This window comes from Drosophila subobscura, chromosome E, assembly GCF_008121235.1.
Source record: "Drosophila subobscura isolate 14011-0131.10 chromosome E, UCBerk_Dsub_1.0, whole genome shotgun sequence".
Taxonomy (NCBI): Eukaryota; Metazoa; Arthropoda; class Insecta; order Diptera; family Drosophilidae; genus Drosophila; species Drosophila subobscura.
This window is the reverse complement of record NC_048531.1, coordinates 17,554,009-17,580,010: the sequence shown is the minus strand read 5'-3', so window position 1 is coordinate 17,580,010 and position 26,002 is coordinate 17,554,009. Positions and strand designations below refer to the sequence as shown.

Here is a 26,002-nt window from a genome sequence, read left to right as displayed (position 1 = left end):
TCCCTGGTATTACTGCAATCAGCAGTGATTTTAAGCAGCTATCAACAAGTAGCAGGTATGCAAATGGCGCTCATCACTATTGTGTGATGGTGCATTTTTTCGTTTTCTTTGTTTTGCATTCATTAATTATTGTTATTAAATTTTAAATCTGCTATCGAGGCAATGGATATAAGTGCAGAAATAGCGGATATTACTGCTCAGGCGCCGGAATGGAACTTTGCTGGCGATTGTGCTCTTCTGGCGCTGATGAAACGAATATCCCAGGTTCGTGCGAATGATTCAGCCTCAGTCCATCAACAAACTTATTATTTGATATTTTCTTGCCCTGCAGAACCTGCAAGAACGAGGAGAACGGACAACTCGGAATCTGAGAGAGTTTGAAACTAGTGTTAGGCAAGCCGACATATCGCTAAGTAATGCCACCAACAGCCTGCGCTCCCTTCAGTTCGGTCAGCAGTTCGTGGAGTACCGGGTGCAGGAGATTGACGATGACGACTTTGAGATGCCTGCGGAAAAGAAGAAGAAGGTGCCATAAGCCAATGAATTTTCATTGGGGAACTGTTTATGATCAATATCTGCTTGCAGCCCGAGTCTCCGCCAAAGAGTTCGCAGGAAATGTCGAAAGAATTTCTAGAAAACAATCTGCAAATGTTTCGCAAAAACTTCGAGCCGGTGACCATTGACGTGCCCGATTCGGACGATGAAGATGCGCCAGTTAATTCTACGTATGTGGATTACGTTTATAAAGATTAATCCTTATTAATTTTTCCGTACCAACAGGACAATCTTTCGCGCTAAGAACCCGTACGATGCCATTCCCTTGCCCTACATTATTGGCTCAAAAGAATGGCAGGAGCACAAGTACGCCGGACTCTACGACAGCAAGGAGAGCAGCGATGATGAAAAGTCGGAGGAATTCTCCTCCAGCTCGTCGGACGAGAGGGAGTCTGCGTCCAGCAAAACACCAAAGCCAGAGAACAAATTAGTGCAGACACAGCTATCCGACTCTTCCTCATTGGCCTCAGCGACCACGGAGCCGGTGGCGGTTGTGTCCCCAGTTAAGCTGCAAATTCCTGCCCCTGCAGCTCCTCCTATCTTGGCCCCTGCTGACCACCATCTAAGGGAACCTGCACCCAGCAGGACACAGCCACGTCCAATTATCAGCAGTCAACGGAATCCCCATGAACGTGACTTGTTTGCAGCCCTTCGCCAATCGCCGCCAAGCGATGATCCACCTTCTACTTCGTCTTCGCCAAGATCTTCACCTGCCATAGGCAATAGGGGAACTGCAGCAATGCAGGGCTCTCTCAGCTCCAGCAGCAGCAGCGCCGCCCATCAGCCGCCGCCAAGGCTATTCGACGAAGCTGTGCCCCCACAAATTCCCAGGAAAACCGAAGCAAATCCAAGTCCAATCAAGCGCAAGCCTGTAAATCTGTTTAATGATGATGAGTTCCACTCGCTCATGTCGGAAATCGTGGACAAGGTGCAGAGCAAGACGGGAAACAACTCAACATCGAATCAAGCGAACAAGCTGCCCGAAGAGAATAAGCCAGTGGATCAAGCACCAAAACCGGATACTCCCAAGCAGATCAATGAGATTATAGCAACTCAGCCCAAGTCCAAAACTGTTAATCTATTCGAGGACAGTCCACCCTTGAGTCCCATCCCCACGCACACTCCGCTTAGGGATGCGACCAATGATCTGTCTCGGCCCATCTTCGATGACGTGCCGTCGCCTTTGAGTGTCCAGACGAAGCAGATTCCGCCCAAAGAGCCTGCGAAACCGTTGCCCAAATCGCTTTTCGATGATGACCTGGAGGATGATTTCCTGAGCTCCTTTACGGCCAAGCCAAAGCCACCAGAACAAAAGCTGAAATCGTCTCTATTCGATGATGATGATTTGGATATAGACGATATATTTATCAAGCCATCGACACAACCGAACAAACTCTCGGAGAGATTACTTGGGAAAACCTCACTGTTTTGATGATGATCAAGATGATGATGTCACAGATTTGTTTGCCTCAAAGAAGGAGTCGTCAAAGGAGAAATTGCTGCCAGTTGAAAAGAAAGTGGAGACGCCCATGGAAAGATCTGTTTGATGACATACAGGATGAGGATCTGTTCGGAACGCCAAAGTCCAAGAACTTATTTGCCAATCAGCCTGAACAACCAACAGAGGAAACAGAGAAATTGGAGATTGTTCAAGAGGAAACCCAGCCAGCGGAGGCAATTGAAGAGGAGGCAGGTGAAGTACTACGGGAGAACGGAAACAAGCAGCCACAATCCATGGAGATTATTCAAGAGAAATCGAACAATGTCGCTCGTAAAGCTGCTGATTTGTTTAACGAAGATTTCAGCGATGATGATTCATTTTTGAGCACAGCCAAGACCAAGTCGGAAGGTGCTGCTGCTGCTGCGACGGAAATTAGTCAAGAGATTCACCCACAAGAGCTGGACAAAGAGATTAAGCCACAGAAACTGCCAGAGAGTGTTCTTCCAACTCCGGAGCCAACGAACAAAACGGAAGATGAAAGCCTCAACAAAGACAAAGTCGATGTCATGGCGGATCTATTTGGGAGCCCAAAAATAGGTCCACCGGTTTTAGAGACCCCTCCGCCGGATGACCTGGAACACGATGAAGACCCCATCATAAGTATGGTGGCTGATATCACAAATAAATCGCCCAAAGAAGAAGCCACTTTGACTGCACCTGAAGCTGACCTCGAAGCTGCCCAGCAAGTAATGCAAAACTACACAAGCCTCTTCTCTGAGGAGCCTCCGGATGACAGCGAGTTCTTCCAGACACTGGGCAGCAGCAGTCTCAGCAGCCTGAGTGCCTCGAAAATGTTTGAGCACGATCAGGACTTCTTTGAGCCGGCGCTGCCCAAGATTCCAGTTGCAAACAAGAGCTCGGCAGCTACTCCAAGCGACCATGGGCCAATCGGTTTGTTCAGCGATGTGCCACCCGATGACGACGACGATGCTGCTGAGGCGCAGAAACAAGCTGCAGCACAGCCCGTCGATGTGCCATCGACTACAACCCGCATTCACACGATTTTCTATGATGACTTCAGTGAAACGGCACGAGCAGGAGCTGCAGGGCAAACCAGCAAAGCACCCATTATGAAGGAGGAGGAGCATCCACCAGCTGATGAAGTGGATCGCAGCAAGGCACAAGAAGTAGCTGAACTGCCTACTCCCACATCTCCCGTGAAGAAACTGAAGATGCCCACTATAAACATCAATGTTCAGGCGCTGCTTCCTGGCACCGGTGGCCTGCCGAAGTTCCACAAGATGCAGGTGCCTACGCCTCCTCCTCCACAAGAGGCCGAAGTGGTAACATCCGGTGCTAAACCATCGAGTGCGTACACTCCAAGTATCAATGAGGAATCAAACTCTACCGGCAGGGAGAACGGCCTTCAGCATGTGAACAAAACACGCGCACGAGGACCGGCTCGCAGGCGACCATCCACCAGGCAGGGCAGGCGGGAGAACTACGCCAAGAGTGTGCTGGAAGATGTGCATCCGTCAACACCCGCTGAGGTAGCTCCATCATCTAAAGCAATGGCTCCCAGCAAGACACCGACTCTGCCCAAACTGGTAAAATCTTTTTTGGACAGTGATGACGAAGATGAGGATCTCTTTGGTACTGCCAAGATAGTGTCTGCAATGTCACAGAGCGAAACGTCAGCAAAGCCAGCTCCTGAAGATAAGCTAATGACTGCTCCTCTGCCCAGTGAGCCGCCGGAGGATCATGTGAAGCCCAAAGCGCAAACGGTGCCGATGTCAAGACCAGCCAAATTGTTCGATGAGAGCGATGACGATGACGATTTGTTTGCCAGTGCAGCAGTGGCCGCCTCAGTGCCCCCTGTTCAGGCCAAGGTGCTCTCTAAAACGCCAGCAGCGTCTCTGTTCAGCAGCGACGAGGATGAAGACTTCAAGTTGCCGGCGAAGACTGCTCCCAAGAAGAACATCGCGCCCATTCAGGCGAGCAAGACGACGAGCCTGTTTAGCGATGATGAAGATGACGATGATCTGTTCGGAGGAGCTGCAACGAGCAAGCAGGCCAAGCCTCAGCCACGTGGCGTGGCCAAGCCCGCTGCCAGCAAAACTCGCACCGCAGCAACCATTCCAGCCAGCTCTGGCGACAATCCCCTGGCCGATCTGTTGGGCTTTAAGTGAAACATGATTGCCTTTAATTACAAGTATGTACAGTTGTCGAATGAACGGTTGGGACTGCCAATCAGTCCGAGTATTCGAGTGTCGAGTATTGTTATTCGTATTAAACGATGAATGTTCGCTGTCGATGCTTATGTCTACACTTAGGTCGAATCTAGTTGATGTTGCTAGTTGGTTAGTTAGTCGATGATTCCAACAAGTTCCAGCAGATGGAGATGGTCTCCCAGGGTTGACTATAACTCAACATGGAGTCCAGTCTGTCGCTGCCCCCCGCCTTGTTGGTATGCGAACGTAAACTGAGTTAGTTTGTGGCTCTTTGGTCGTTATTCCGAGGAATCTCATTCTAAGTCGAGCATGTCCTACAATCTATAATTTAAGTATCTATAATCTAAGCACTGACTGGACTGGACTGTATCTGTATCTAAACGTGGACCTCCTACAGCGCCACATCGCGGTACTTGCGGTAGTCATCGGACTCGTTGCCCAGCGACAGCTTGCTGTTGGCCGTGATGTAGGGATTGGCATAGTTGGCATAGCCAAAGCCCCCGTAGTACTGCATCTGTTGGCTGTGGTGTGAGCCACGCCGCGGCTGAGCGAGCACCGTTCCGCTGAAGCCGCCAATGGAGCTGCAGGCGGACGGCCGGCGGTAGATGCCACCTGCTGCCTGGTGGTGGTGCTGTTGCAGTTGCTGCATCTGCTGCTGATGCTGCTGATGCTGCTGTTGCTGGTGCAGCGGGTTGAGCAGCATGGCCAGGTAGTACTGCTGCTGCTGGGTGTAGTTCTGCAGCAGGTTGTTGCCGTAGGCGTTCAGGTCGTTCTGCACCTTGCTGATCCCGTCCAGATTCTCCAGGGAGATGCAGTTCCGCGAGAGCTGGCCCGGCGGCGGCTGCTTGTGGCTGCCCCTGGGTCGATGTCCGTGGTGCGGACGCTGCTGTGCCGGCGGTGGGGTCATCTGCTTGGGCTCGATGGAGCAGTAGATGGGATCGTTGCTGGCCGAGCCGATGAGCGAGGGAGGCGACGGCCGGTGCGAGTCCTGGAGATTGTTCTTCAGGTCGTCGATGGTTATGTTGAAGTACTTGGCATTCTTGTCCTCTGTGTCCAGGACGTGGCGGGGGTTGTACATGCCCGGCAAGGTGCAGCGCAGATCCATCAGAGACTGAGCGCGATGTCCAGGCGGTCCTCCTCCTCCTCCTCCTCCTGCTGCTCTCTGCATATGGGCGGCGTTGTTGAACTGCTGCGCCAGGGCCGGGGCAAACATGCTGGCATTGAACTCGTTCTGGGAGCCAAAGGCCTGGCTGCCGCCATTGCCGCATTGGTTGTTCAGTCCCATGCCCATGCCGGGACCCAGTGGCAGCTTGCCAGATGTCTCATCGCACAGCTGATAGCCGGCATTCTCGAAGCCACTCAGCCGCTGGCTGGAGCGCCTGGAGTCCGCCTTGGTCATGGGCACGCTGGGCGCCGGCGTCTGCAGGGACAGCCGCGTTGCCAGACCCTGCAGCTGGCTGAGCACCTGCGTCTCGCGGCGCCACCGAATACCCGTGGGAATGACGCAGATCAACGCCAAGCAGTTGATGATCAGCCGGATCAGGTACGAGGTCAGCTCCGTCAGTCCGTGCACCGACTGCAGGCCCTGGAATCATTCAGATCAGATGGAAATTATGGAACAATTCGGGCAGCAGCGGATTCAGTGCTTAGCTTACCCAATGCTGTGTCGTCATGATCATCACAAAGACCAGCTCCGGGATGGAGAGGAGGCCAATGATGCCCGACCAGGCAAACAGGGGCCAGCACAGGCCGCTGACCAGGCCGTGAATCAGTATCGTCGTCGCCACAAACATCACAAAGTAGAGGGTGCAGAGCGTGTAGGCGGCAAAGGGCAGCTCTCCATGGGCCTCCAGTATCCACGAGACCTCACACGAGAAGGCCCCCAGGTAGACAATCTGCCGTGGACGGGGAAAGAGAAATGGAAATGGAAATTAACCCACAATCGGAAAAGAAAAGCGAAAACATAAATCAAGCGATGGCAAAAGAAGTTGTGAAGTGCGGAACAAAAAGCGGAGACATCTTTGCTCCACAATCATCCATCAATCAATTAATGAGTCTCCCCCTCCCTCACTGCCAGAGAGCACAAAACACAAAACAAACAACAAACTACAACAAAAAAATGAAATGAAATTCGTACATTTTGCACGATGCACAAAAACGATTTCATTTCGTTTTCACTTAATGGGGCAAAAATGTTTTCACACTGATGGCAGACTAGCGGACAGATCCGGACAGACAGTTGCAGAGACAAGAAAAGCAGAAGAAACGGGCGGACAGATAGGCGGACAGGGGGATGGCCGAAGACATGATGGTCATATATCAACAAATTGTGGAACAAATATTCACACAGAAAGTCCACTTGTGAATCGTTGGAGGAGGAAATTATCTATCTGCATATCTAAGTTGCTGATCTTCTGGTACTCAAAGCATCTTGATCAGAATTTAAAGCCACATCGAAATGCATAATTAATGCTCCACTGATTTTGGTTAGTGGACTTTTTTCCACAGTGTATTACTACTGTTACTCACCAGCAATAGAACAGCCACCACGCAGCATATAATGAATAGATTCGCCTTTATGAAGCGCTCCATAATGCGTTCGTTCCAAAAGTTTTGTATGCTGCCGCCGTTGCCCGACGGCCGCTGCTTCAATGAGGACGGCGAATGCTTTTCACTGGCCTTCTGATAATTCATTTTATTCGTGTTTCAGTTTCGGTTGCGGCAGCGGTAGCGGTTTCGGCAGAAGATCGTAACAGAAGATGGTTCGGTAAGTGTGGTTGTGGTATGTGTGGATGCGGAGAAATGTGCTGTTGGGCAGGGAGATGGAATGGGGATGATAAGCCTGCCTGCTCAACCGCCAGCTGGTGCCGGCCTTGGCTCGCCCGCAGGAGGTCAGTGGTGTGATGGCGTGGCGTGGCGGAAGAAGCTCTAGTTCTAGATCTTGGTTTATGTCTGAATGAGTTTTGAGTCCAGACCACTGATGCTGATGCTTGGTCGCTGGTGTTTTGGTGCTTTGGTGTGGTTGGATGAAAGCGTTAGGCGGCCTAATTGAGCCTTGTCATGCTAGGTTGATGCTGAAATGAGAATTCGAATGAGTGCCAAGCGTTTGTGTTTGTGTTTGGTTTTGGTGTTCGATATAAATACACAGCCTCGTCCAACAAAAGACTTAGGCAACGAACTTGTTTCACACACACACACACACACACACATTCACTCTCTCGTGTGTATTCTCGTGGCTTTCGAGAGCTAACGGCCTGTGCCATATTCTCGAGAAGATTTTCACTTTTCTACAAAGCCCAGTCAGTTCGTTGCCGTTGCCCAAATCTTTTGTCGTGCTGTGCCCCAAGCGGCGCTAGCCATGCAAATATTTGACCCTAAACCAATATTTATGGAAGCAGCGCGTGCTCTGGCCAACAGTTGCCAGCTAGCGGCAAGTACCTGTTGACTTGTGTCATGACAAATGACTAAAATTAAATCATTTAATCAATTACACTGCACTACAAAGAGGCAAAGTGAAGAGAGAATCGCTGAATGGCTGATCCTCTTCAACCCATTCAGTGAGAGTTCCACTTCTGAGGTAATACAATTACGGCCCACGATCTTGTTGCTTGTTGTGGAGTGTAGGCAATCGAGACATCACTCAGAGTCAGTGCTAGAGCCGCAGCCAGTTAGTGGCTTAGACGGATACGGTAATCTTCCTATAATAGACAGCGTCATCCAGACGAGGCGACGAACTCGCTGTCAATGCCGTCATCGCGCAGGTGTGCCATCCACATCAACATCATCTTCATCATCATGATCATAATCATCATCATCGATTATGATGGGGGCGTGTTTTGGCTGGGGCTGTGCTTGGGTTTGGGCTGCGTTGGGTTGGGTTGGTCTTTGCCTGCTCCCCATATGGAGCGACGCGCCGGATATGCGCACCTTAAAGTGTCAAAGCGTTGACTTGCCCCATTGACATTCCGCAGACGTTGCACAGTTGGGCCCCACGACCAGTTCTCAGCTCTTTCCTGTCCCAGTCCCAGTCCCAGTCCAACAGTGGCTTAGGCCTGCTCTGGGTTTCTTTGGTGGCCGGAAAGAATTGCAAGCCAACTTCGTTTTATTGCTAATTTTCTGGACAAACATTCAGATGTATATATAGCCAGCTCTTTGGGCTGTTGTCCGGTTTTTCGGGGGCAAAGCTGCCCGCCATTGAAACGAGTTTCGGGATCCGAGGGGGGCTGCTGCTGCTGTTGCTGCTGTCCATTAGCACACTGGCTGTGGAGTGGCAGGGAAAGGCGGCAAAACGAATCCAGTGCGCCCTTGACTGAGTGTCAGGCCCCACCCATGTCGAATACACGTAGGTATTCCCGCAGCGAACATTACGAAATTATGCAGATTTAACATAATTTCTGTGAACTCGGGCCAGGCCAGGCCATCTGAAGCACATTTCAAAATATTTTGTTGTCGACTCTGTTATATTTTTTTGCATTGTATTCTCTGTTTCGTGAAATTGAATTAATTTTGTGATTGTTGCTAATGCGATTATGACTGCAGCAGTTGCGATACGTTGCGTGTCGGTGGCATGGCCTGGCGGGTTCAATAGCATAAATGCAACAATGCTGCATACAAGACATAAAGCTTTAACAATGGAAACAACATTCAGTGCATTGCCAACTGAATGCATGAATAAGCAACAATGCAGCAGCAAAGTTATGCAAATTGTTACTATTATTATTATTATTATTATTATTATATTTGTACAGTTGAAGCCGAAATGGAATGAAATGAAGTCGAAATGAAGAGGAATTAATGACGTTTGCTGCCGGGTAGCAGCTACCGTTATGATGAGTTTCAAAATGCAATCAAAACTACATGAATGGGTTTACATATCTTACTCCACCTTTCACTTCCAATTAATCCCTGGCCCAAGCAGTTACAACAGCCCATAAGAAAAACATGCACCAAAAAGACTAGAGAAAATCGTCCAAATTATCAGTCAACCAAGAAATGATTACTCCTCAGCGACGACACTCGCACTCGCACTCGCACACAAAACACAAACACACACACACACAAGCGCACGCATTCGCGTACGGTAAAATTGTTCAATGTTGAGTCATGCCCAAAGAAGAGAAGCTTTTGGGCTTGTCGCGCTTGCAAATTGCGTCGTTCGCATGCTAGAGCGAAGCTTCAGGCTATACACTGCCGGAGTCGAGAGCAACTTTGTGAGGGGCGGGGGGGAAACACTTTTGTTCTCAACACTTTTACCCGCACAAATTGAATAAACTGAAGAAACTTGTTTGCAAAAGCGAAATGTGCTGTGGGACATAATTATAATCTAATTGTTATTTAATTGTACAACGGTTAGGCCATAAGCGCAAGCGTAAGCTGGGTCAAGTCAAAGTTGATGGGGCTACGTGAGAACTGCGGAACCAGAGCCACACACGCACATGCCATGTGCTGATAGTACTCGCAGACACTGTCCGCATCGTATCGTATCGTATGTGTTGGATGGGTCACCACTATAATCTACTCTACTCTTCTCTCGTTCACTCACATAAATAACCGTAACGTGCAGCGGTAACGGTACGTTCGAGTTGGCGCGCTTGCCTACAAACAGTTAAAAGTGAAATTCGAAAATGACGACCGACTCGGGAGGAAACGCAAAACGCAACGAAACGAACACCGAACACCGAACACTCGGGAACTGATCACCGCGCCAGCTGAGCGAGCGCTACGACGGCTGTTTGGCAACTGAAATGTGCTCGGGGCTGGCCCGGGCCCCCGACCAGGCCAAAGCTTGAGCTTGAGCTCTGCTTCTGTCTGTCGTTCATTTGAATATTTCGTTTGTTTGTTTGTTTGCTTGCTTGTAGATTTTGGTTTGTTGGTTTTCTGGTCGTCTGCCGTGCAGCAAGTTCACTCGCCCTGACTTTTGTTCCAACAATTAAGTCTTAATTTCTAACTGGCACCGATGCTGTGGAGGGAGAAGATAGAGGCCGGGCCGGCCTCTCTCGCCCGGCATTTGCATAATTTGATTCCAGCCAAAAACAAAGCACAGACTAGACAAAAATGAGGCCTAACGGTCATACCTTTGTTGTCTGGGCCGCAGGTCTTGTGCCTGACAAGTTGTGGCTCGAACGAATTGCCGCTGGGGTTGGGGTTCTAATTAATGTTTTTCATTTTCATTTATTCAAAAATCAATTTTCGTGTTTTCTCTAACTATTGTGCATTCCTTTTGCTTTTCTTTTCTTCGTTGATTAAATCAAATATTTCATTTTAGGCGCGCAGCTCTACTCTCTGTCTTGCTATGAAATGCATAAATGCTTACAGCCTTTTCTATGTTTGAAAATAAATAAATATCAATTAGGCAACGTGGTCGCTAGCTTCTCCATTCAAAGCTGGCGGCTCGCCGGGTGCACAGCAATCAAGCGCGTCGCTCAGCTGGCCGATACGTTTGATCTGGGCCATTAGATCGGCTATCTCGGGCGTGCAATTGTGGAACTTGCGCAGATAGGTGTACCCACGCATCATCTCGTTGTCCAGCACGCATCTGTGGGGGCGAGGGAATGATATTAGTACTCACTGTCTACAATGCATTTTGATGGCACTCACATCAGAGCAGCCGCTCCAAAGTTTCCCGTCCTCTCCAGGCGCTCCAACCACTGATTGATGATGATTTTTATCTTGGGGTCGGTGGCCGGTAGGCTGATGCGAGCGTGGACTAGAGCCTCCTTAAAGTACTCGTGGGCCAAGAGCAGATCGATGGCCTCCCTGTGCTGGCCCAAGCTAAAGCGATACGTGGCCGCATGCATGATGTAGCCCTTCTCCTCCATCTGCTTGGCATAGGCTTCGCAACATTCTCTCCAAAACCTAAAAACCAAATGTGGCGTATTAGCGAGGGATGCAAAGGATTTGGCCAAGGGCTTACACATAGGACACAGAGGGGGCCACAGCCAGATGACCCTCCGTGAGTGTCTTGTTGGCAATGTGCTCCTCCAACTCCTCCCGCAGCTTAAATGTGGAAATGGTCAGGCACAGTGGTGCAATGTCCTTCGAATTGGAGTGCTTCAAATTGGTCACTGAAATAATTCTCACATCATTAAGGCTCTGCCTGAACTTTAGTTTCACTTACGCTCCGTTTCAATGAGCTCCTTGGCCATTGCCTTGGTGCCAAACAGTTTAGACAGGAGCACGGACTTGTCAATCTTCTCCGCGTCTTCGGTCAGTACAATGGCCAGCTTTCCCAGGGCGTTCTTGTTGAGATCCTTGTGAGCTAAGTAGAGGCAGGTGCGGGTATTCTGTTGTTGAAAACAAAACGAAGTGAGTGTTAGAGTAGAAGTCAATCTAGTTGACCTTTGACTTACGGTTGCGACACTCTCGGGAGGCTGGCTAGCAGCCTCATTCTCCTTGCACTTGCGGCACTCGCTTAAGCTCTGGCTTGGCTCTGGTTTCTTCTGATCCAAGCTCAGAGCACCGAACATTTCTTCTACTTTTTGGCCGTCATTCAGCGCCTCATTATCCTGGACCGACACCATCTCCTGCCCCTTACGTGCCCCTCCCCTGCGATGCTTGCGTCTTTCGTTGTGCCTAATTTTCTTCACCTCTGCGTTGGTGGGTGGTGCATACGGATGCACCAGGGATTTCGTTGCCCACTTGACATTGAGCAGTCCATCCACTTTGGAGCAAATGTTTCTCTCGTCTCCAGCCAAGGCAACTTTGATATTGATAAGTTCCAGGGAGACCGCTTTGCCAGAGCACATCACGATGTTCTCATCGGAGGGCAAGAACATGCCGCACCACATGGGGCAGTGGTAGGTGATGGTCAGAGGCACCTTCTTCGCATCCAGAGTGTCCCACACGCACACCTTTCCCTCAATGTGGAAGCTCAGCAAAAGGTTCTTCTGGCAGTTGCTCCACTTCAGCGAAGTGATCGAGCCCCTTGGGTCGCTGGCCGTGAACGTATTGAGTGTCTTCCAGTTGCGCTCCGCCTCCAGGAATTCCATTATAATGACAAACTTGTCGTGGCCCACAACAGCAAACACATTGCGCTCCAACGGATTCCAGGCAACGTCCGTAATATACCGAGACAGCAGTGCAGACTGGCGTAGAGCTGGGCCCCAGCTGGGCTTCCCATCGGGCGTGCGTTCGTGCAGCTGCAGTACGCCGTCATCGGAGCCCAAAAACAGGAAAGGTCCACGAACGCTCACCAAGCACGTGCGTTCCATTAGGTTTAGGGCAGTCGCTCCTGTCAAAAATAAAGATAAGGAAAGGAAAGTATATTAACACCTTGTTAACACTGCTTCAAACGATGACCTTTGCCCCTCTACTGTAGTAGGCTGACGTTTCCAGGAGCAACGAGTCAAATAAATAACAAGCAGCACTAAACATTTCCTTCCACATTTGCTTTCAGTTAAAGCCCTAGTCTTCCCCTCTCTTTAATCAAAGCAAAAATCAAATTTATCGTTCAGTTATAATGCCGCGACACAGAACTCTGGTGGAGATTGAGCGGCGCATCATGAAGCGCTTCGAACAGCTCGACCTGGATGTGGAGGAGGAGTTCATAGTCTTCGTGGTGCATCTGCTGGTCCGCGACTTGCGGCGGGGTCTGCACAAGAGCGACCTGGACAAGCAGAATGCCTGCGCCATCATCAGATTCGTGGATGGAATTGTAGACAGCTATGTGAGTCCGGTGGACTGCACCATGGCCAACATGAAGATGTCGTGGGTGATGAAGAAGGGTCGGGGCATCGACTTGCAGTACGTTAAGGAGCAGTACGAGGAGACCTTCCTCAACGAACTGAAGCTGCTCATCGACGACATACTCCAGTACCCGGAGAGCTGCAGCAAGACGCAGCTGGATCAGCTCTTTGCCAAGATGCAGGTCTTCATCGTGGCCTGCTACAACCTGGGCTGTCCCAAGAACCACGTGCTGCTCAAGCTGACCGCTCAGGCCCTACACAGCGTGATCGGGCGCAGCGACCTGCAAAATTATGTGCTGAAGAAGAAGTACCATCGACTGGAGTACCTGCAGCGACTGGCGGCCACCGTGGCCGGAATAGTCATCTATAACAACGATGGGACGGATGGGGACCGGGAGAATGTGAGATTTGGTGAGTGCAAAGGGCAGTGAGCTCCTGAAAAAAGGTTTTTACTATTTCCCCTCAGTCGTTGGCGACCTGGAGATGGCGCAGACGAACACAAGCTCGGCCTTCCAACTGTCCCTGGATGAAGCGGCCAAAATGCAATCGCTTTGTCAAACGGCCATCGATAGGTTGATTCAGCTGGATCCCAAGGACACGACGATGACCTATCGAGTGCCCCTGGAGCACTTGCAGCGCCTCAATCAGTTCACCCTCACCTACGCCATGCTGCAGCGCTGCCTGGGCGCATTGCATCGCAGCTATGAGAGCACCGTCTACCTCATTGAGGTGGAGCGAAAGCGGTACGACTGTGTGGTGGCAAAGATAAATGGCACGCTGGCCATGCGCACGGCCATCGACTCGGAGCTGATATTCGTAAGTGGCAAGTTCGCCCTTATAGTCGCTCACTTCTAACATCCCTTTGCCCATCCATTAGCCCCACTTTGTGTACATCTCGCAGGTGTGGAGCAACCTGAATAACTTCCTCAACCACGTTGTCGAGCTAAACAAGTTGCGGGAGCGACTGGAACTGCTGGTGGGCCCGCAGATAAAGGAGCTGGCGGAGGCCACAATTGTCGAGCTCCAGGCGTTGGACAAACGCATCAAGGAGCCGCAGAAAACAAACTTTCTTGATCGCATGGCCGTCATGACGGACTTCCACACGGATGGCAACTTTTGCAGCTTGGCTCAGGCGGATATCAAGGATTTTTGTGCCCTCACCATGACCATAACGAACGGGCTGCTGTTGCCGGCAAAGGTGACGCGGCAGCTCTGCATGAACGTGAAGATAACATTCGGGCTGAGGGATCACATGTACGCCCGCTTCACGGAGCTCTTCTTCGAGCAGTTTATACCCGCCTTCAGGAAGGTGATCTTCAATAGCGCCAATCTGGCGTTGCTCTTTAAGCTGGACGAAGCGCTAATATCCCAAGAGCTGCAGGACCTGGTGGAGGAGCCGCCGAAGCGACGAGACTTCGCAGGTCAAACCGAAATGGTGGTCACCAACGACTTGTCGGCCCCGAACTGGATAAATGTGACATGGAATGCGTGGGACTACCACCGCGAGACGATCCACATGGCAGAGCTGCGCAAGCGACAGACCTGCGACACACAGACCAAGATCAGTTATGGCCAGCGGCATGCCCAGAACCAGACCTACAACACACGCCAGCACAAATGATAGAAGCTTCTGCACTCACCGGCATTGGGCTTGGTCACATCGAAGAGGCACAGCTTGCGGTTCACCACGAAATAGATGTAGTTTTCCTGCCACACCAAACTGTAGACTTCCTTCTTCTGGGGCCCTTGAATGGTTCTCTTCACCCTCATGCTCTCCACGTCGAGAATCACCACCTGTTGTTGGAACGTTGATTAATGTTTGTGTGAAATAAAATCAGAGTAAAAACTCACTGTTCCATCGAAGGTGCCGCAGGCAAGTTGCAAGCAGTCGGGACTCCAAGCCAGGGAGTAGACGTTGCTGCCAACAAATAGACTGTTGATGGCAGCGCCGTTTGTCGCCAGTTTAGACAGATCAAAGAAAGCCACGCGACGGTCCGAACATCCCAGAGCGATTCTGCAAAGCGAACGATGGGGAATAGAGGATAAGTTGTTAAGAAAATGCATTGGGTAAGCTTTGCGGGTTACTTGTTCATATCATCCGGACACTCGACCATGGCGCGCACTCCAAACACCAATGAGCTGTAGTTGAAGATGGTGAGGCCAGTGAGGGGATCCATTAGTTCAGTCGTGCGATTGGTTTTGCACACCCAAAGCTGTTGTTTGCTGCTGTTACAGGCAACGGATAGTATGTCCTTTGTGGCGCACTTGTGTACGCTGTCCTTGCTGATCTTGTAGCGAAGCACTTTACGGTCGTACACCAGTGACCAGAAGGACAACTGGTGCCGACCCAGGGAGACAATGGTGCGATCATTTAGCCACACGACACTGCAAACCTGATCTGTAAAGATATCCAAGGGATTAAGGGATGGTCCAGGGCGGTATGTCTTTCGCTTGTAGCTCACCTGTTGACTTGCTGCGACTGTAGTTCTTGCCGGCATGGGCGCCCGTGTTCGTATTCCAGATCATCAACACCTCTTCGGTGTCAATGGAGACGAGGAGTATGTCTGGGCGAATAGAGGAGTTTATCGAAATTATCGACTCGGTGCTGCTCCTCTCCTCAACCAATGCGATTTTTGAATCGGGCTCGGTATTCATTTGAATTTGCGGTGTCTCGGGAGCGTGCACTTCGGCCCGGTGGTAGATGTGATGGAGCACTTCTCTCTTCGGCTTGGCTGCATCGCCATCGACGATCACGGCATCGTCGCTGGAGGAGCTGTATTGGATCACCTCCAGGCTGCCTTCGGTGGAATCGCTGGGCAGGGCGGCCTCTTGATTGTTGCTTAGGGTGCTGGCATCGCTGAGGGGACCAGTTGGCTTCGTGGGCTGGCAGTCGGCCAAGGTGACCTCCACATGCTGGTAGCCAGATTCACCACCAGTTGCCTCCGATCGATGGGCCATAATATCCGCCTTAATGCTCTCACAGGCCTCCACGAAATCCAGAGCAACGGCTCCTGCCGGCTTCTCCAGGCCAACAAAGTCGTCGCCGCAATCGTCGGATGACTGGCATCGACGAGTGTCGACTGGGGCTCCGAATTCGCATTCCAGATGATCAAAGTTGTAAATATCAAACGGGTCATCAGATTCGGCTGGCTTGGACTTGACGAGCGGAGGGGGTTTGGGCTTTGCTTTGGATGCAGCTTCGACTTTGGCCTCGACTTTGACTTTGGCTTCGGCTACCTCTTCTTCTTTGCGACTGCGCCACTGCTCAGCTTGCGAGGACAACGCGTCGAGATTCAGATGTTCCTCCTCATAGGGAAGGGATACTTGCCGCCATGCCAGCCCATTGATGCAATGCTTGTGGCCATTGAACTTGTAAAGGATGCTCATCTTGAGCAGGTCACAAACCAGCACAACTCCCGAGGTCGTGCCCAAGGCAAATATGTTGTCGTTGTAGGGAGAACAGCGCAGGACTACGAAGTGGTGAATGCGCGACGGGATGAATGTGGGGCGACGGCAATAAGTGTTCGAGGCCACACAGTAGATAACCAAATCGCTGGCATCTATCGAAAGAATGTTGCCGTTGCTCATGTAGCTCATAAGCACAGACGCTTCAGAGGAACGGTTTCCTCTGAAATTGCGAGCCTCGTGCTGATGCTGATGCGCCTTGTGTCCGGTGACAGCCCCGCCCATAATGCAGTCCCAGACTTGCACACTCAGATCGTCACCAACTATGGCAAATGGCTGGCTCCGCTTGCCCCACATCGGACTGACATCCAGTGCAATGATGTTGAAGCGCGTGGACATGATTTTCACTTGCGACTTCTCCGAGGAGTTTGCCGGTTCCGCCGATATGTAGTTTATGCTGCGTATGCCGGCATAAAGGAAGCCGCCGTCTGGTGCCGCAACCGCCAGCGGTGTGTTGGTTGCTGGTGGTGTTGGTACATTGTGGTAAATTAGCTGCGAATCCATTTTGATGAAATAACACTGTGCATTTGCAGAAATTAGTACAATTTTCGCGCTAACATTTGGCGTCGAAATAGGGATGTTGGTTTGTTGATATATTGAAATATCGATACATCGATAGATAGAAGATCGGAAAGCTATTGTTTCATATGGTCGTATAAATGAAATGGATGACTGACAAGCAAATGTGGGTATTTTTGTGCGATAAATGGGTTGGTTTCGTGGTCTTTTCTAAAATTGCTGCATAAAGAAAGCATTCCATCATTGCATGCATGCTCTTTCAATATCAAGGCTATCTGCGATTTTGCAGTTAGTTGGCAAAGCCTGATCGAATGTCATTTTTCATTTGGTTATAATTATCGGACACTTTCTATTTCTAGTGTTCGTTCGGCAAACAACTCTTTTTTTTTTTGAGTTCAAAATTTTCAGTAACTTTTTCATAATATTCAACACAAAACTGAAGTATCTGGTCAATGCGGAATCATCTCTGCGACCAACCAATTTCGCTGTAGCGATTAAATATCAAAAAAAAAAAAAAAATTATCGGACAACTGCTCCTCCCTAGAACCGAAAAGCTGGGTTTCGTTTTTGTGTGCTTAATTTTTAGTCATGTCTCCAAAGAATCCGAAAAGCATGAAGTAAGAAAAACGTGGAAATTCACTTAATTTCATATAACAGAATAATGGATTTTCCCTTTAGGAAGGAATACCAAATGCGCCATCAGTTTAAGCTGCGCTCGAGTCGCAGGAAAATCAGGGATAAGTTTCGCACTCTGCCGGAAAAAGATGAGGATGAATCGCCCGGAGAGTTGGATCAAGAAAAGGCTGATGGTGTGCGGGTCAAAGTGGACAAGTGAGTACCATCTGCAAAAAAGAGTAGTTGCTGAGTAGTAGAACCTTCCACAGCGACTTTTCATTTGTGAGCTATGAAGAATTCCAGAAATATGTAGATAACCTCTTCGACATTGTGTGGCACCTGAAGCTCAACGACCCCGAGTATGTGCCCATGGGCTTTGAGGAATGTGCTCATGCCTATTACTTGGCATTTTATCTAAAGCCAGAGATTCGTGGGCGATACAAGTACAGACTAAAAACGTGTACGCGGGCCATGAGTGCTCGCCTACTTGCAATACCGACTCGCGAGCAAGCCGAGAAGCTGAAGCAAAATTTTCCTGAGTTTAAAAGCTCCGAATTGGTCGAAGAAACGGTTGTTGCTCCTGTCAGCTTTCAGTTTTTCCAAAGTAACACCAAGAATCTGAAGGAAATCATCGAGAAAATGCGGAGCGAAGACCAGTTTAAGAATTTATCCAAAGAAAAGTGTGCCAGGGAATACTTCAGGCTGTTCTACAGCTCGCCTGAAATACGCGAGCGATTCCAGGTTAAACTAAAACCATGTCCCAGAACAGTACGGGAAACATTGCTGAGTCAACCGACCTGCTCAGTTATTGCTGAAAGCCTTGAGGTACCTATGGAACTCGATGGCTCCGATCTGCCATCCGATCTGCCAGCCGATCAACCTTCAGATCATCCAATGCGCATCGACCCGCACAGAGAATCGTTAAGTGAACCAGTGATAACTTTTGAAGGCGTCACCCACAAATACCCCATAAGCCAGCAATACTTCTGTCAGAACATCAACTACGATCACATGATTTGCCAGCTCAGGGAAACACAGCAATATAATCAAAGGAGAGGTCTTACGACGATTCTTACGGATCAGCAGTTGATGCAACGCTTCTACCATTGCTTCTACACAAACAAGGAAATCCGCCAGATCTATCACTACACTTTTAAAGCTGATCACCCCGTGCTGCGGAACAGGCTTCTTCAGTTTGCCAAGCTGGTGGGCCCAGCGGAATCAAATCGGTAAATTGAAATATGAATGCATTTTATGTGTCATTTTGAAATGGTGTTCATGTGTTCATTGCAGGGCAGCGAATGGAGTTTAAATGGAAGCTGAACACAATCAAACTGGTCCATTGGAGGCATCTCCGTGAATACAAATCTCTGTTTTTAGAGTTTATGTGGTTTTCCACTGTTTAAATGCGTTTCTATTTATGTTTTAGTGTAACCTTTTCTAAGATACGCGAGTCGACTGTGGTCACCATCGAGGGCGTATCCCTTAAGTAACCGGTTAAGATAAAAACATTCCTGAAATACATAAACAAAATAGATATAGCGAGAGAGTTGCAAGGCAAATCGCAAACATAATTATCCGTCAGGGACGGAGAAGGGACGTGTGAGACGCTTCTTACGCGTCACAACTTTTATACCCGGCACTCAGTACTACATCTGCAACTTAGCGGTTATTTGTCAAATTTTACATTTTTTCTTCATCTGTCATCTACATCAACAACACTACTCACGCCAACACGCTCCTTTAGCTCGCCACCCTCCCCTAGAAACACACACTGCAGAGTCAGGGCAGAGTCGCGGCAGAGGCAGAGGCAGCGGCAGAGACGTGTCAGGGGCAGAGGCCAATAAACTGAAGTATCTTTTGGGGGCTGCTTTTGTTCTCAAAAGTATAGCATACTTTCAGGCTGAAAAGTTCCCAATTACGAAATAGCGTAGGACAGCCATATCCTGCAGTCCTTGTGGTCCTTGATGGACTCAAGCGATACAGGAGACTCGTACCTTCGCCAGGAGGCATGCCATGTCCTGATCCGACAGGAAACAGCCGAGTTATAGCGTTGAAGGGGATTATATAGAAAAACAATATTGAAATGGCATTATCCTTAATGTCCTAGCACCCGAAGTGATCCGGGAAATTTTCCCGATCCCGAGGAGGCGTGACATGTCCTTTTTCGACAGGAAACAGCTGAGCTATAGCCTTGTAGAGATTAAAAAGAAAAAACAACGTGAAAATGGCATTATCCTTAATGTCCTTGCACCCGAACTGGTCGCAAAGGATCCAGGACATTGTGCCGATCACGAGGGGGCGTGGCACATCCTGGACGGACTACAAATAAAGGAGAAAACAACTAAACAAATCTCTCCTGTTATTTTTGTCAAATTTTGACAGTCACCTCTTTGCACAGTGGCGCCCACGCGATGAAGACGGTCATTTATGGAAGTAAAATAACGTAGTTCGAGAATTGGCCGATCTGGTTTGGGACGCCACTGTGAACTTTTGAAATTGCTTCACTGAAATGGCCGAAAACTGGAAAATTTTCAGACCAAGTACCAGGCGAACAGAAGTCAGTAGAAGGTAACTGGTTTCCATGTTTTTTCACTGTGTCAAAATCTGGATGCTATGAAACCGCAATTCATTTTTCAGTCGCCAAGTAACTAAAATGAATTGCGGTTTCACAGTGTTGACACAGTGAAAAAACATGGAAAACAGTTACCTTCTGCTGACTTCTGTTCGCCTGGTACTTTGTCTGAAAATTTTCCTGTTTTCGGCCAGGAAACCGTTATCCGCACAAATACAATATACCCTATTTACTCTTCGAGTACCGGGTATAATTAGGGGTTTCATCACATCAGAAACACTTTGCGCCGTTAGTTCTGTTAGTTTTAAAATGTATCTAATATATGCGATGCATGTTATCGAAACTAAATGGAACAATAAATGTTATCGCACCTGTACAATGTTGCTTTTCAATATCACTTGCGTTTCCGGGTGAATGGCAAAAAAGAAGACACAATAACAACGCAAAAACTCCGTCGGGTAGAAAAATTGAGCTAAAAAGTTCCTTATTCCTATTAAAAATGGAATCTAAGCGTGAGAGAAAGTCCTCCTTGGTATGTTAACTTGCAATGCAATAAAAAAAGAAAGAAACCATATGTTGTACGACCTTTTCTAGCCACCACTTTCGCCCTGTCCCATTTCCGACATCACGGATGACGAGCTGGTGACCATTTCTGTGAGGGACCTGAATCGGACCCTGAAAATGCGTGGGCTCAACCGAGAGGAAATCGTGAGGATGAAGCAGCGAAGACGCACGCTGAAGAACCGCGGCTATGCTGCCAGTTGCCGCATCAAGAGAATCGAGCAAAAGGACGAGCTGGAGACTAAGAAATCGTGTGAATGGACCGAACTAGAGCAAAGGCACGAAGACAACGAGCTCATTCGCATCGAGGTCGGAAACTGGAAGAACAAATATAAGGCTCTCCTTCATTTTGCTAAACAAAATGATATTCCCATTCCGAGAGAGCTCGAGGGCTGCTGAGACCAGACATTCCCATTACAGTTCCAATACAAATTTGAATAAAACTTAGCCACATCACCTGTAACAATGTACAATAGCTGCAAACTTCACATCAACTTGCTTCACTTGATCTAACTATAATAAATATTGTATTTGTATACAAACCATTCAGACAAAATACGACACCCTGTTTCCAAGCCATAAACAATAGACCTTTCAGGCTGTTCGCTGTGAATGCCAAAAAGGCTGTGGAAACAATTCTGGTTATGTTATGTATTCATTCAATAGTGTTTTTGGTCCATTTTAACTAAGCGAGGAATCGAAAGGCTGGGGATCCGCAGCCCCTATCCGGTGCCAGGTGTCCAACAGAGAATTGTGTAACTTCACGGACCCACAGCAGCTGCACGTACCTGACACATGGCATTTCGTTTCTTCGCCAAATCCCTACTCTACGGCCTGCCACTGGGGGTTACCTTCCTCGACTGCGTGGGCTATGTGGCCAGGGTGGACGGTAAGTTTGCGTGCCTTAGGAATTGCTTCCTCACCAAGACAGTCACGACACACCATCCATTCCCATCCAGGTATCTCCATGCAGCCGGCGCTCAATCCAGTGGCCGATGTGAGGGACTATGTGTTCCTGTTGCGCTGGGGGAATCACAACTGTGATGTGGAGAGAGGGGACATAATTTCAATGGTCTCGCCGAAGGATCCCGCCCAGAAGATCATCAAACGCGTGGTGGGACTGCAGGGCGATGTGGTTTCCACGATAGGCTACCGCGATGAGATAGTGAGCATCCCACAGGGCCATTGTTGGGTGGAGGGTGATCACACGGGCCACTCCATGGACAGCAATTCATTCGGGCCTGTGGCCCTGGGTCTGATGACGGCGAAGGCGGTAGCAATCGTATGGCCTCCAGAGCGTTGGCGACTGCTGGAGAACGAGCTGCCCAGACGCCGAGCGCCCATTCAAGTGGCCAAGACGAGCCACTACAATTAGCCCGAGGCTAGAAGACTGAGAGTTAAGGAGTCTTTTCGATGATAGTTCCAAGCATGTACATCCAAAGATGTATGTACAAATGTATATATTTTTTTAATCCCACGATGCGGTTCCCCCCTACCCAGGGCAAGACCAGGCAGGATGTTCAAAATTAAGAATTAAACCAAATAAAAGTTATAGTTTAATTAAAGACGAAAGATACTGCATCTGTGAACCGATCCTTCTATAGTATTTGGCCAATGTCCTGGCGAGGCTTGATGCCATATTTCTCCACCAAGCGCAGGGTTTGCTTGAGGGCCACACCAGCACGTACGATCTCATAGTAGCCTGGCGTGGCCAGATCAATCACAGTAGACGCCAGGCGACGCTCCTCCGTAAGACCAATCTGACCAGCATCGAAGACGGCGCCCAGCTGGGGCCACAGCGAACGGAACTCGGTCACCTGGAGGCTGCTGGGGGCACTGGAGCGATTGGCACTGGTCAGGGCAAGCGGCTGCTCGTGCCACACAGAGCACAGATCGCGTATGAACTTGAAGTCCGGAATGCGGATGCCTATCTTGGAGGTGCTGGGATTCAGGAAACGATTGCTCAACTCGGGCGTCCGCTCAATCACAATGGTCAGGGGGCCCGGCAGCAAACGAGTTAGCAGCTCGTCGCTGAGGTGGACGGCCTGACCATAGCGACGCAGCGCCTCAATGTTGTTTACGCAGATGGCCACAGGCTTGTGTTCGTCTCTCCCCTTAATCTCGTACATGCGCTGGATGGCATGCTCGTTGTTGGCATCGCATGCCAGCCCGTAGACAGTGTCTGTGGGCAGTGCTATCACCTGGCCACCCAACAGGCATTGCCGCGCTACCTTCAGAGCGGCTCTATCCTCCACTTGACACACCGTAGTCTTCTTCTCCGCTGTTTGGGGCTGCATTGTGCTGAATCTGGGGTGGGCTTGATGCCCAAGGAGACGAGTGATAAGCAGTGTGTGTGGGTAGCGCATTAGTCCCGCCAATTGTGCCCGCACTGATGGTTGCAGCACTTGTAGAATGTGGTCATAGGCTCATCTGCCGACCGAGTTTGAATTTGCATAAAGTAGGCTCTCTTGTGGCTACACGAGGGACAATCAGCGTCCGTCGAATCGACGTTCTCCCAAGCCGCCTTGCCGCCCAGAACGTGATCCACCTCCTGCGAGAACGGAGAGTCAAGCATTATTAATACAACTCTCAGAAACTTAAATTGCATCATCAAATTGGTGGACTTACCTTGAGGCGCGGAAAGGTTTTCGTTGATATCTTACGCGTTATCTTCGATATGTATGGGCAGGTGTTACATGTGAAGCGGTGGCTAACTGTATCTTCCTCAATTATCAATATATTGCCGCAGGATGGGCAGAAAAACAACATAATTATTTTGAGCACGTTGAATGTAGTGCAGTGTGACCGACTTATCGATAAAATATACATTCATATTTTCAAAATATACCGTGAATATACAGAGGAGAATCAAGTCCACGATTTTAATTTTCTGCTTAAAATAACTTTCTAGTAAAGACACACCGCCCTGAAACGATAATTGTATTCAATTGATGAGTCTATTGTCCATTAGATTGGCTGGCTTTCATGACTTCCTTTAATGGATTGGGTACAACATGAAGTGGAAATGAAATAAAGCGGTTGTTTCGGACTGCGGTATTTAAAAAATGTATTTTCGATATTTTGTAAAAGACAATTGTGAGATTTTGAGGTGTTTCTTTTACGGTCCTACTGGACAATTGCAGCGTTTTTGCGAATTTTTACGAAAAAAACAAACAAGATAAATAAGCTTAAATCATATAAATAAGTAACAGTAAGGAAGCAAAATGTCGGCCGATGTACGTGATATTCTGGACATGGAGCGTGCCAATACGCCCGAAGTGACAAAGGATTCGTTTCTTGCAACAAAAAAGCGCAACTTCGAACGGTAAACAATAATATTTTTCTAGTTTAATGAACATTTTTAACTTAAACCATATTCACCAGCACCAAACATGCCTCGCGGCGACCCGAGGGCATGAACCGCGAGGTGTTCGCCCTGCTCTACACAGACAAGAAAGATGCCCCGCCGCTGCTGCCCACAGACACTGCTCTGGGCATTGGCGGCGGCTACAAGCAGACCAAGGCGCGGCTGGGAATGAAAAAGGTGCGCAAATGGGAGTGGGCTCCGTTTACCAACCCGGCGCGCACCGATTCAGCCGCCTTTCACCATTGGAAAAGGGTCAGCGACGATTCGGGAGAGTATCCGTTTGCCAATTTCAACGTACAGCTGGAAATCCCCACATACACAATGACGGAGTACAATGCGCACTTGAGGAACAACATAACCAACTGGAGCAAGGTGCAGACGGATCATCTTTTGACTTGGCAAGACGGTAAATAATTTGAATTAGCCATTGGAAAATTATTTCATTGACCAAGTCTTGTCACAGCTTCGATCTTCGGTTTATTGTGATGAAGGATCGATGGAACCATCATCAGCACGGCGCCAAAACTGTGGAGGAGCTCAAGGAGCGGTATTACGAGGTGGTGGCACTGCTAGCCAAAGCCAAGAATCAGACCATCGAAAAGAAAGTTTATTCGTATGATCCGGAGCACGAGCGGCGTCGCAAGGAGCAGCTTGAGAAACTGTTCAAGCGCACCCCTACGGAGGTGGAGGAGGAGCAGATCCTCATTAATGAGATGAAGAAGATCGAGGCCCGCAAAAAGGAGCGTGAGCGCAAAACACAGGATCTGCAGAAACTCATCTCGCAAGCGGATCAGCAGAACGAGCATGCCTCCAGCACGCCCAGCACACGCAAATACGAGAAGAAACTACACAAGAAGAAGGTGCACCATCAGCCGCGGCCCTCGAAGGTGGACTCGGTGGTGAATGCAATCGAAATAGGCAGCAGCGGCATCAAGTTTGCAGATCTGCGTGGATCCGGTGTCTCGTTGCGGTCGCAAAAGATGAAGTTGCCTGCCAACATTGGCCAGCGCAAGGTAAAGGCTCTCGAGCAGGCCATACAAGAGTTCAAAGTTGGTAAGTTGAATCGAGCTGGGATCTTGGCTTGCATTTGCTAACTGTTTTGTTCTTTACAGATCCCGCGCCACCGCCCACCGAGGATATATGCACAGCCTTTAACGAGCTACGTTCCGACATGGTTTTGCTTTGTGAGCTGCGCACGGCCCTGTCCACCTGCATCTACGAGATGGAGAGTCTGAAGCATCAGTACGAGGCTGCTTGTCCGGGCAAGGTGAGTAAATGATTCAAAATGCAATACACATTTATGCCACCAATTTGTTTCTCCTAATCATTGCAGACGCTGAACATACCGCCCTCGATGGCGCCCCTCAAGACGGAAACCCTGGACAATAGCACAAATTAATTAAGTTAACGCTCTCCGTTACCACGCAGATCTAATGCTGCCCCAGTGGCTGGTCTGTCTGCTCCTGCTACTGCCAGTGATGACGCCGACGAAGCAAGCAGACGTGTGTGCGGCGTGCTAATCATTGTAACCCGTTTTCCACTGTCCATATTTGTGCATTGCGCTACTCCCAGTCCGCTTGGGGAATAAATGGATAAACAAGAAAATTGTTTTGCGGCACATTCAATGTGAAAATCAAATAGCCCACGGCCAGCGATGGTCATGCCAGATGCCATGTCGAGTGTGAGAACTTTTTCCGCTGCGTGATTTATTTTCCATCCAGCATTTCTTTTGCAGCCACCGTCGATGGCCAGTCGGCTAGTTAGCGGCGGCCAGTATTTGGGTTAAGCCTGCAGTCGAATGCGGCTCTGGGCCGCGATCTTTGGCAAGCGAAAAATAAGAATTAAGTTGAACCGCGTGGATATGTACTCTAACAATTCCATGCCTCTGCCCACACAGTGCCACACTGCAGGCGGTGGCGCAGGCGCAGGCGGAGGCAGAGGCCTGACTCAGCCGAAGTCAACAACGGCAGCGAACAGACCAGATACCAG

The 26,002-nt window shown here is 49.3% G+C and overlaps 9 protein-coding genes across 12 annotated transcripts; 6 read left to right on the top strand and 3 right to left on the bottom strand.

The window, feature by feature from the left end:
• The first annotated feature begins 80 nt into the window (after window positions 1-80).
• LOC117892518 (WASH complex subunit 2) lies at window positions 81-4,308 on the top strand. The gene is given in 6 exon segments (XM_034798805.1): window positions 81-264; window positions 332-526; window positions 586-725; window positions 781-1,981; window positions 1,983-2,086; window positions 2,088-4,308. Coding segments are annotated over 6 exon segments (3,840 nt in total). The 5' UTR covers window positions 81-162; the 3' UTR covers window positions 4,186-4,308.
• On the bottom strand, window positions 4,177-9,980 carry LOC117892521. 3 transcript variants are annotated; one of them, XM_034798808.1, is made up of 4 exons: window positions 9,770-9,980; window positions 6,757-7,301; window positions 5,883-6,122; window positions 4,177-5,812 (listed from the first exon to the last, which is right to left on the bottom strand). In XM_034798808.1, the coding sequence occupies exons 2-4, from the start codon at window positions 6,919-6,921 to the stop codon at window positions 4,619-4,621; spliced, it is 1,599 nt and encodes a 532-aa protein (XP_034654699.1). In that variant the 5' UTR covers window positions 6,922-7,301; window positions 9,770-9,980; the 3' UTR covers window positions 4,177-4,618. The 3 variants fall into 3 exon arrangements, with proteins under 3 accessions (XP_034654699.1, XP_034654700.1, XP_034654701.1); XM_034798809.1 differs by having other exon boundaries at window positions 6,757-6,909; XM_034798810.1 differs by lacking the exon at window positions 9,770-9,980 and adding an exon at window positions 9,113-9,735 and having other exon boundaries at window positions 6,757-6,909.
• A 430-nt stretch (window positions 9,981-10,410) lies between these two features.
• LOC117892519 (protein rigor mortis) lies at window positions 10,411-16,963 on the bottom strand. The gene is made up of 9 exons (XM_034798806.1): window positions 15,374-16,963; window positions 14,997-15,309; window positions 14,763-14,925; window positions 14,552-14,705; window positions 11,577-12,457; window positions 11,345-11,510; window positions 11,141-11,291; window positions 10,825-11,082; window positions 10,411-10,762 (listed from the first exon to the last, which is right to left on the bottom strand). The coding sequence occupies exons 1-9, from the start codon at window positions 16,878-16,880 to the stop codon at window positions 10,576-10,578; spliced, it is 3,780 nt and encodes a 1,259-aa protein (XP_034654697.1). The 5' UTR covers window positions 16,881-16,963; the 3' UTR covers window positions 10,411-10,575.
• On the top strand, window positions 12,609-14,761 carry LOC117892520. Its single transcript, XM_034798807.1, has 3 exons — window positions 12,609-13,322; window positions 13,378-13,727; window positions 13,789-14,761. The coding sequence occupies exons 1-3, from the start codon at window positions 12,686-12,688 to the stop codon at window positions 14,530-14,532; spliced, it is 1,731 nt and encodes a 576-aa protein (XP_034654698.1). The 5' UTR covers window positions 12,609-12,685; the 3' UTR covers window positions 14,533-14,761.
• Window positions 16,964-17,398: 435 nt separating the features above from the next.
• Window positions 17,399-19,085, top strand: LOC117890391 (protein telomere ends associated-like). 2 transcript variants are annotated; one of them, XM_034795195.1, is made up of 5 exons: window positions 17,399-17,512; window positions 17,574-17,726; window positions 17,780-18,739; window positions 18,804-18,866; window positions 18,940-19,085. In XM_034795195.1, the coding sequence occupies exons 1-4, from the start codon at window positions 17,484-17,486 to the stop codon at window positions 18,820-18,822; spliced, it is 1,161 nt and encodes a 386-aa protein (XP_034651086.1). In that variant the 5' UTR covers window positions 17,399-17,483; the 3' UTR covers window positions 18,823-18,866; window positions 18,940-19,085. The 2 variants fall into 2 exon arrangements, with proteins under 2 accessions (XP_034651086.1, XP_034651087.1); XM_034795196.1 differs by having other exon boundaries at window positions 18,804-19,049.
• A 1,392-nt stretch (window positions 19,086-20,477) lies between these two features.
• On the top strand, window positions 20,478-21,116 carry LOC117892606 (transcription factor MafG). The gene is made up of 2 exons (XM_034798947.1): window positions 20,478-20,617; window positions 20,680-21,116. The coding sequence occupies exons 1-2, from the start codon at window positions 20,585-20,587 to the stop codon at window positions 21,043-21,045; spliced, it is 399 nt and encodes a 132-aa protein (XP_034654838.1). The 5' UTR covers window positions 20,478-20,584; the 3' UTR covers window positions 21,046-21,116.
• A 144-nt stretch (window positions 21,117-21,260) lies between these two features.
• Window positions 21,261-22,213, top strand: LOC117892603 (mitochondrial inner membrane protease subunit 2). The gene is made up of 2 exons (XM_034798943.1): window positions 21,261-21,535; window positions 21,606-22,213. Exons 1-2 carry the CDS (start codon window positions 21,442-21,444, stop codon window positions 22,019-22,021), a joined length of 510 nt encoding a protein of 169 aa, XP_034654834.1. The 5' UTR covers window positions 21,261-21,441; the 3' UTR covers window positions 22,022-22,213.
• Window positions 22,173-23,015, bottom strand: LOC117892602 (yrdC domain-containing protein, mitochondrial). Its single transcript, XM_034798942.1, has one exon. The coding sequence runs from the start codon at window positions 23,010-23,012 to the stop codon at window positions 22,245-22,247; it is 768 nt and encodes a 255-aa protein (XP_034654833.1). The 5' UTR covers window positions 23,013-23,015; the 3' UTR covers window positions 22,173-22,244.
• Window positions 23,016-23,775: 760 nt separating this feature from the next.
• On the top strand, window positions 23,776-25,618 carry LOC117892601 (DNA methyltransferase 1-associated protein 1). The gene is given in 6 exon segments (XM_034798941.1): window positions 23,776-23,971; window positions 24,031-24,398; window positions 24,401-24,419; window positions 24,477-25,066; window positions 25,126-25,280; window positions 25,347-25,618. Coding segments are annotated over 6 exon segments (1,299 nt in total). The 5' UTR covers window positions 23,776-23,870; the 3' UTR covers window positions 25,413-25,618.
• Window positions 25,619-26,002: the final 384 nt, after the last annotated feature.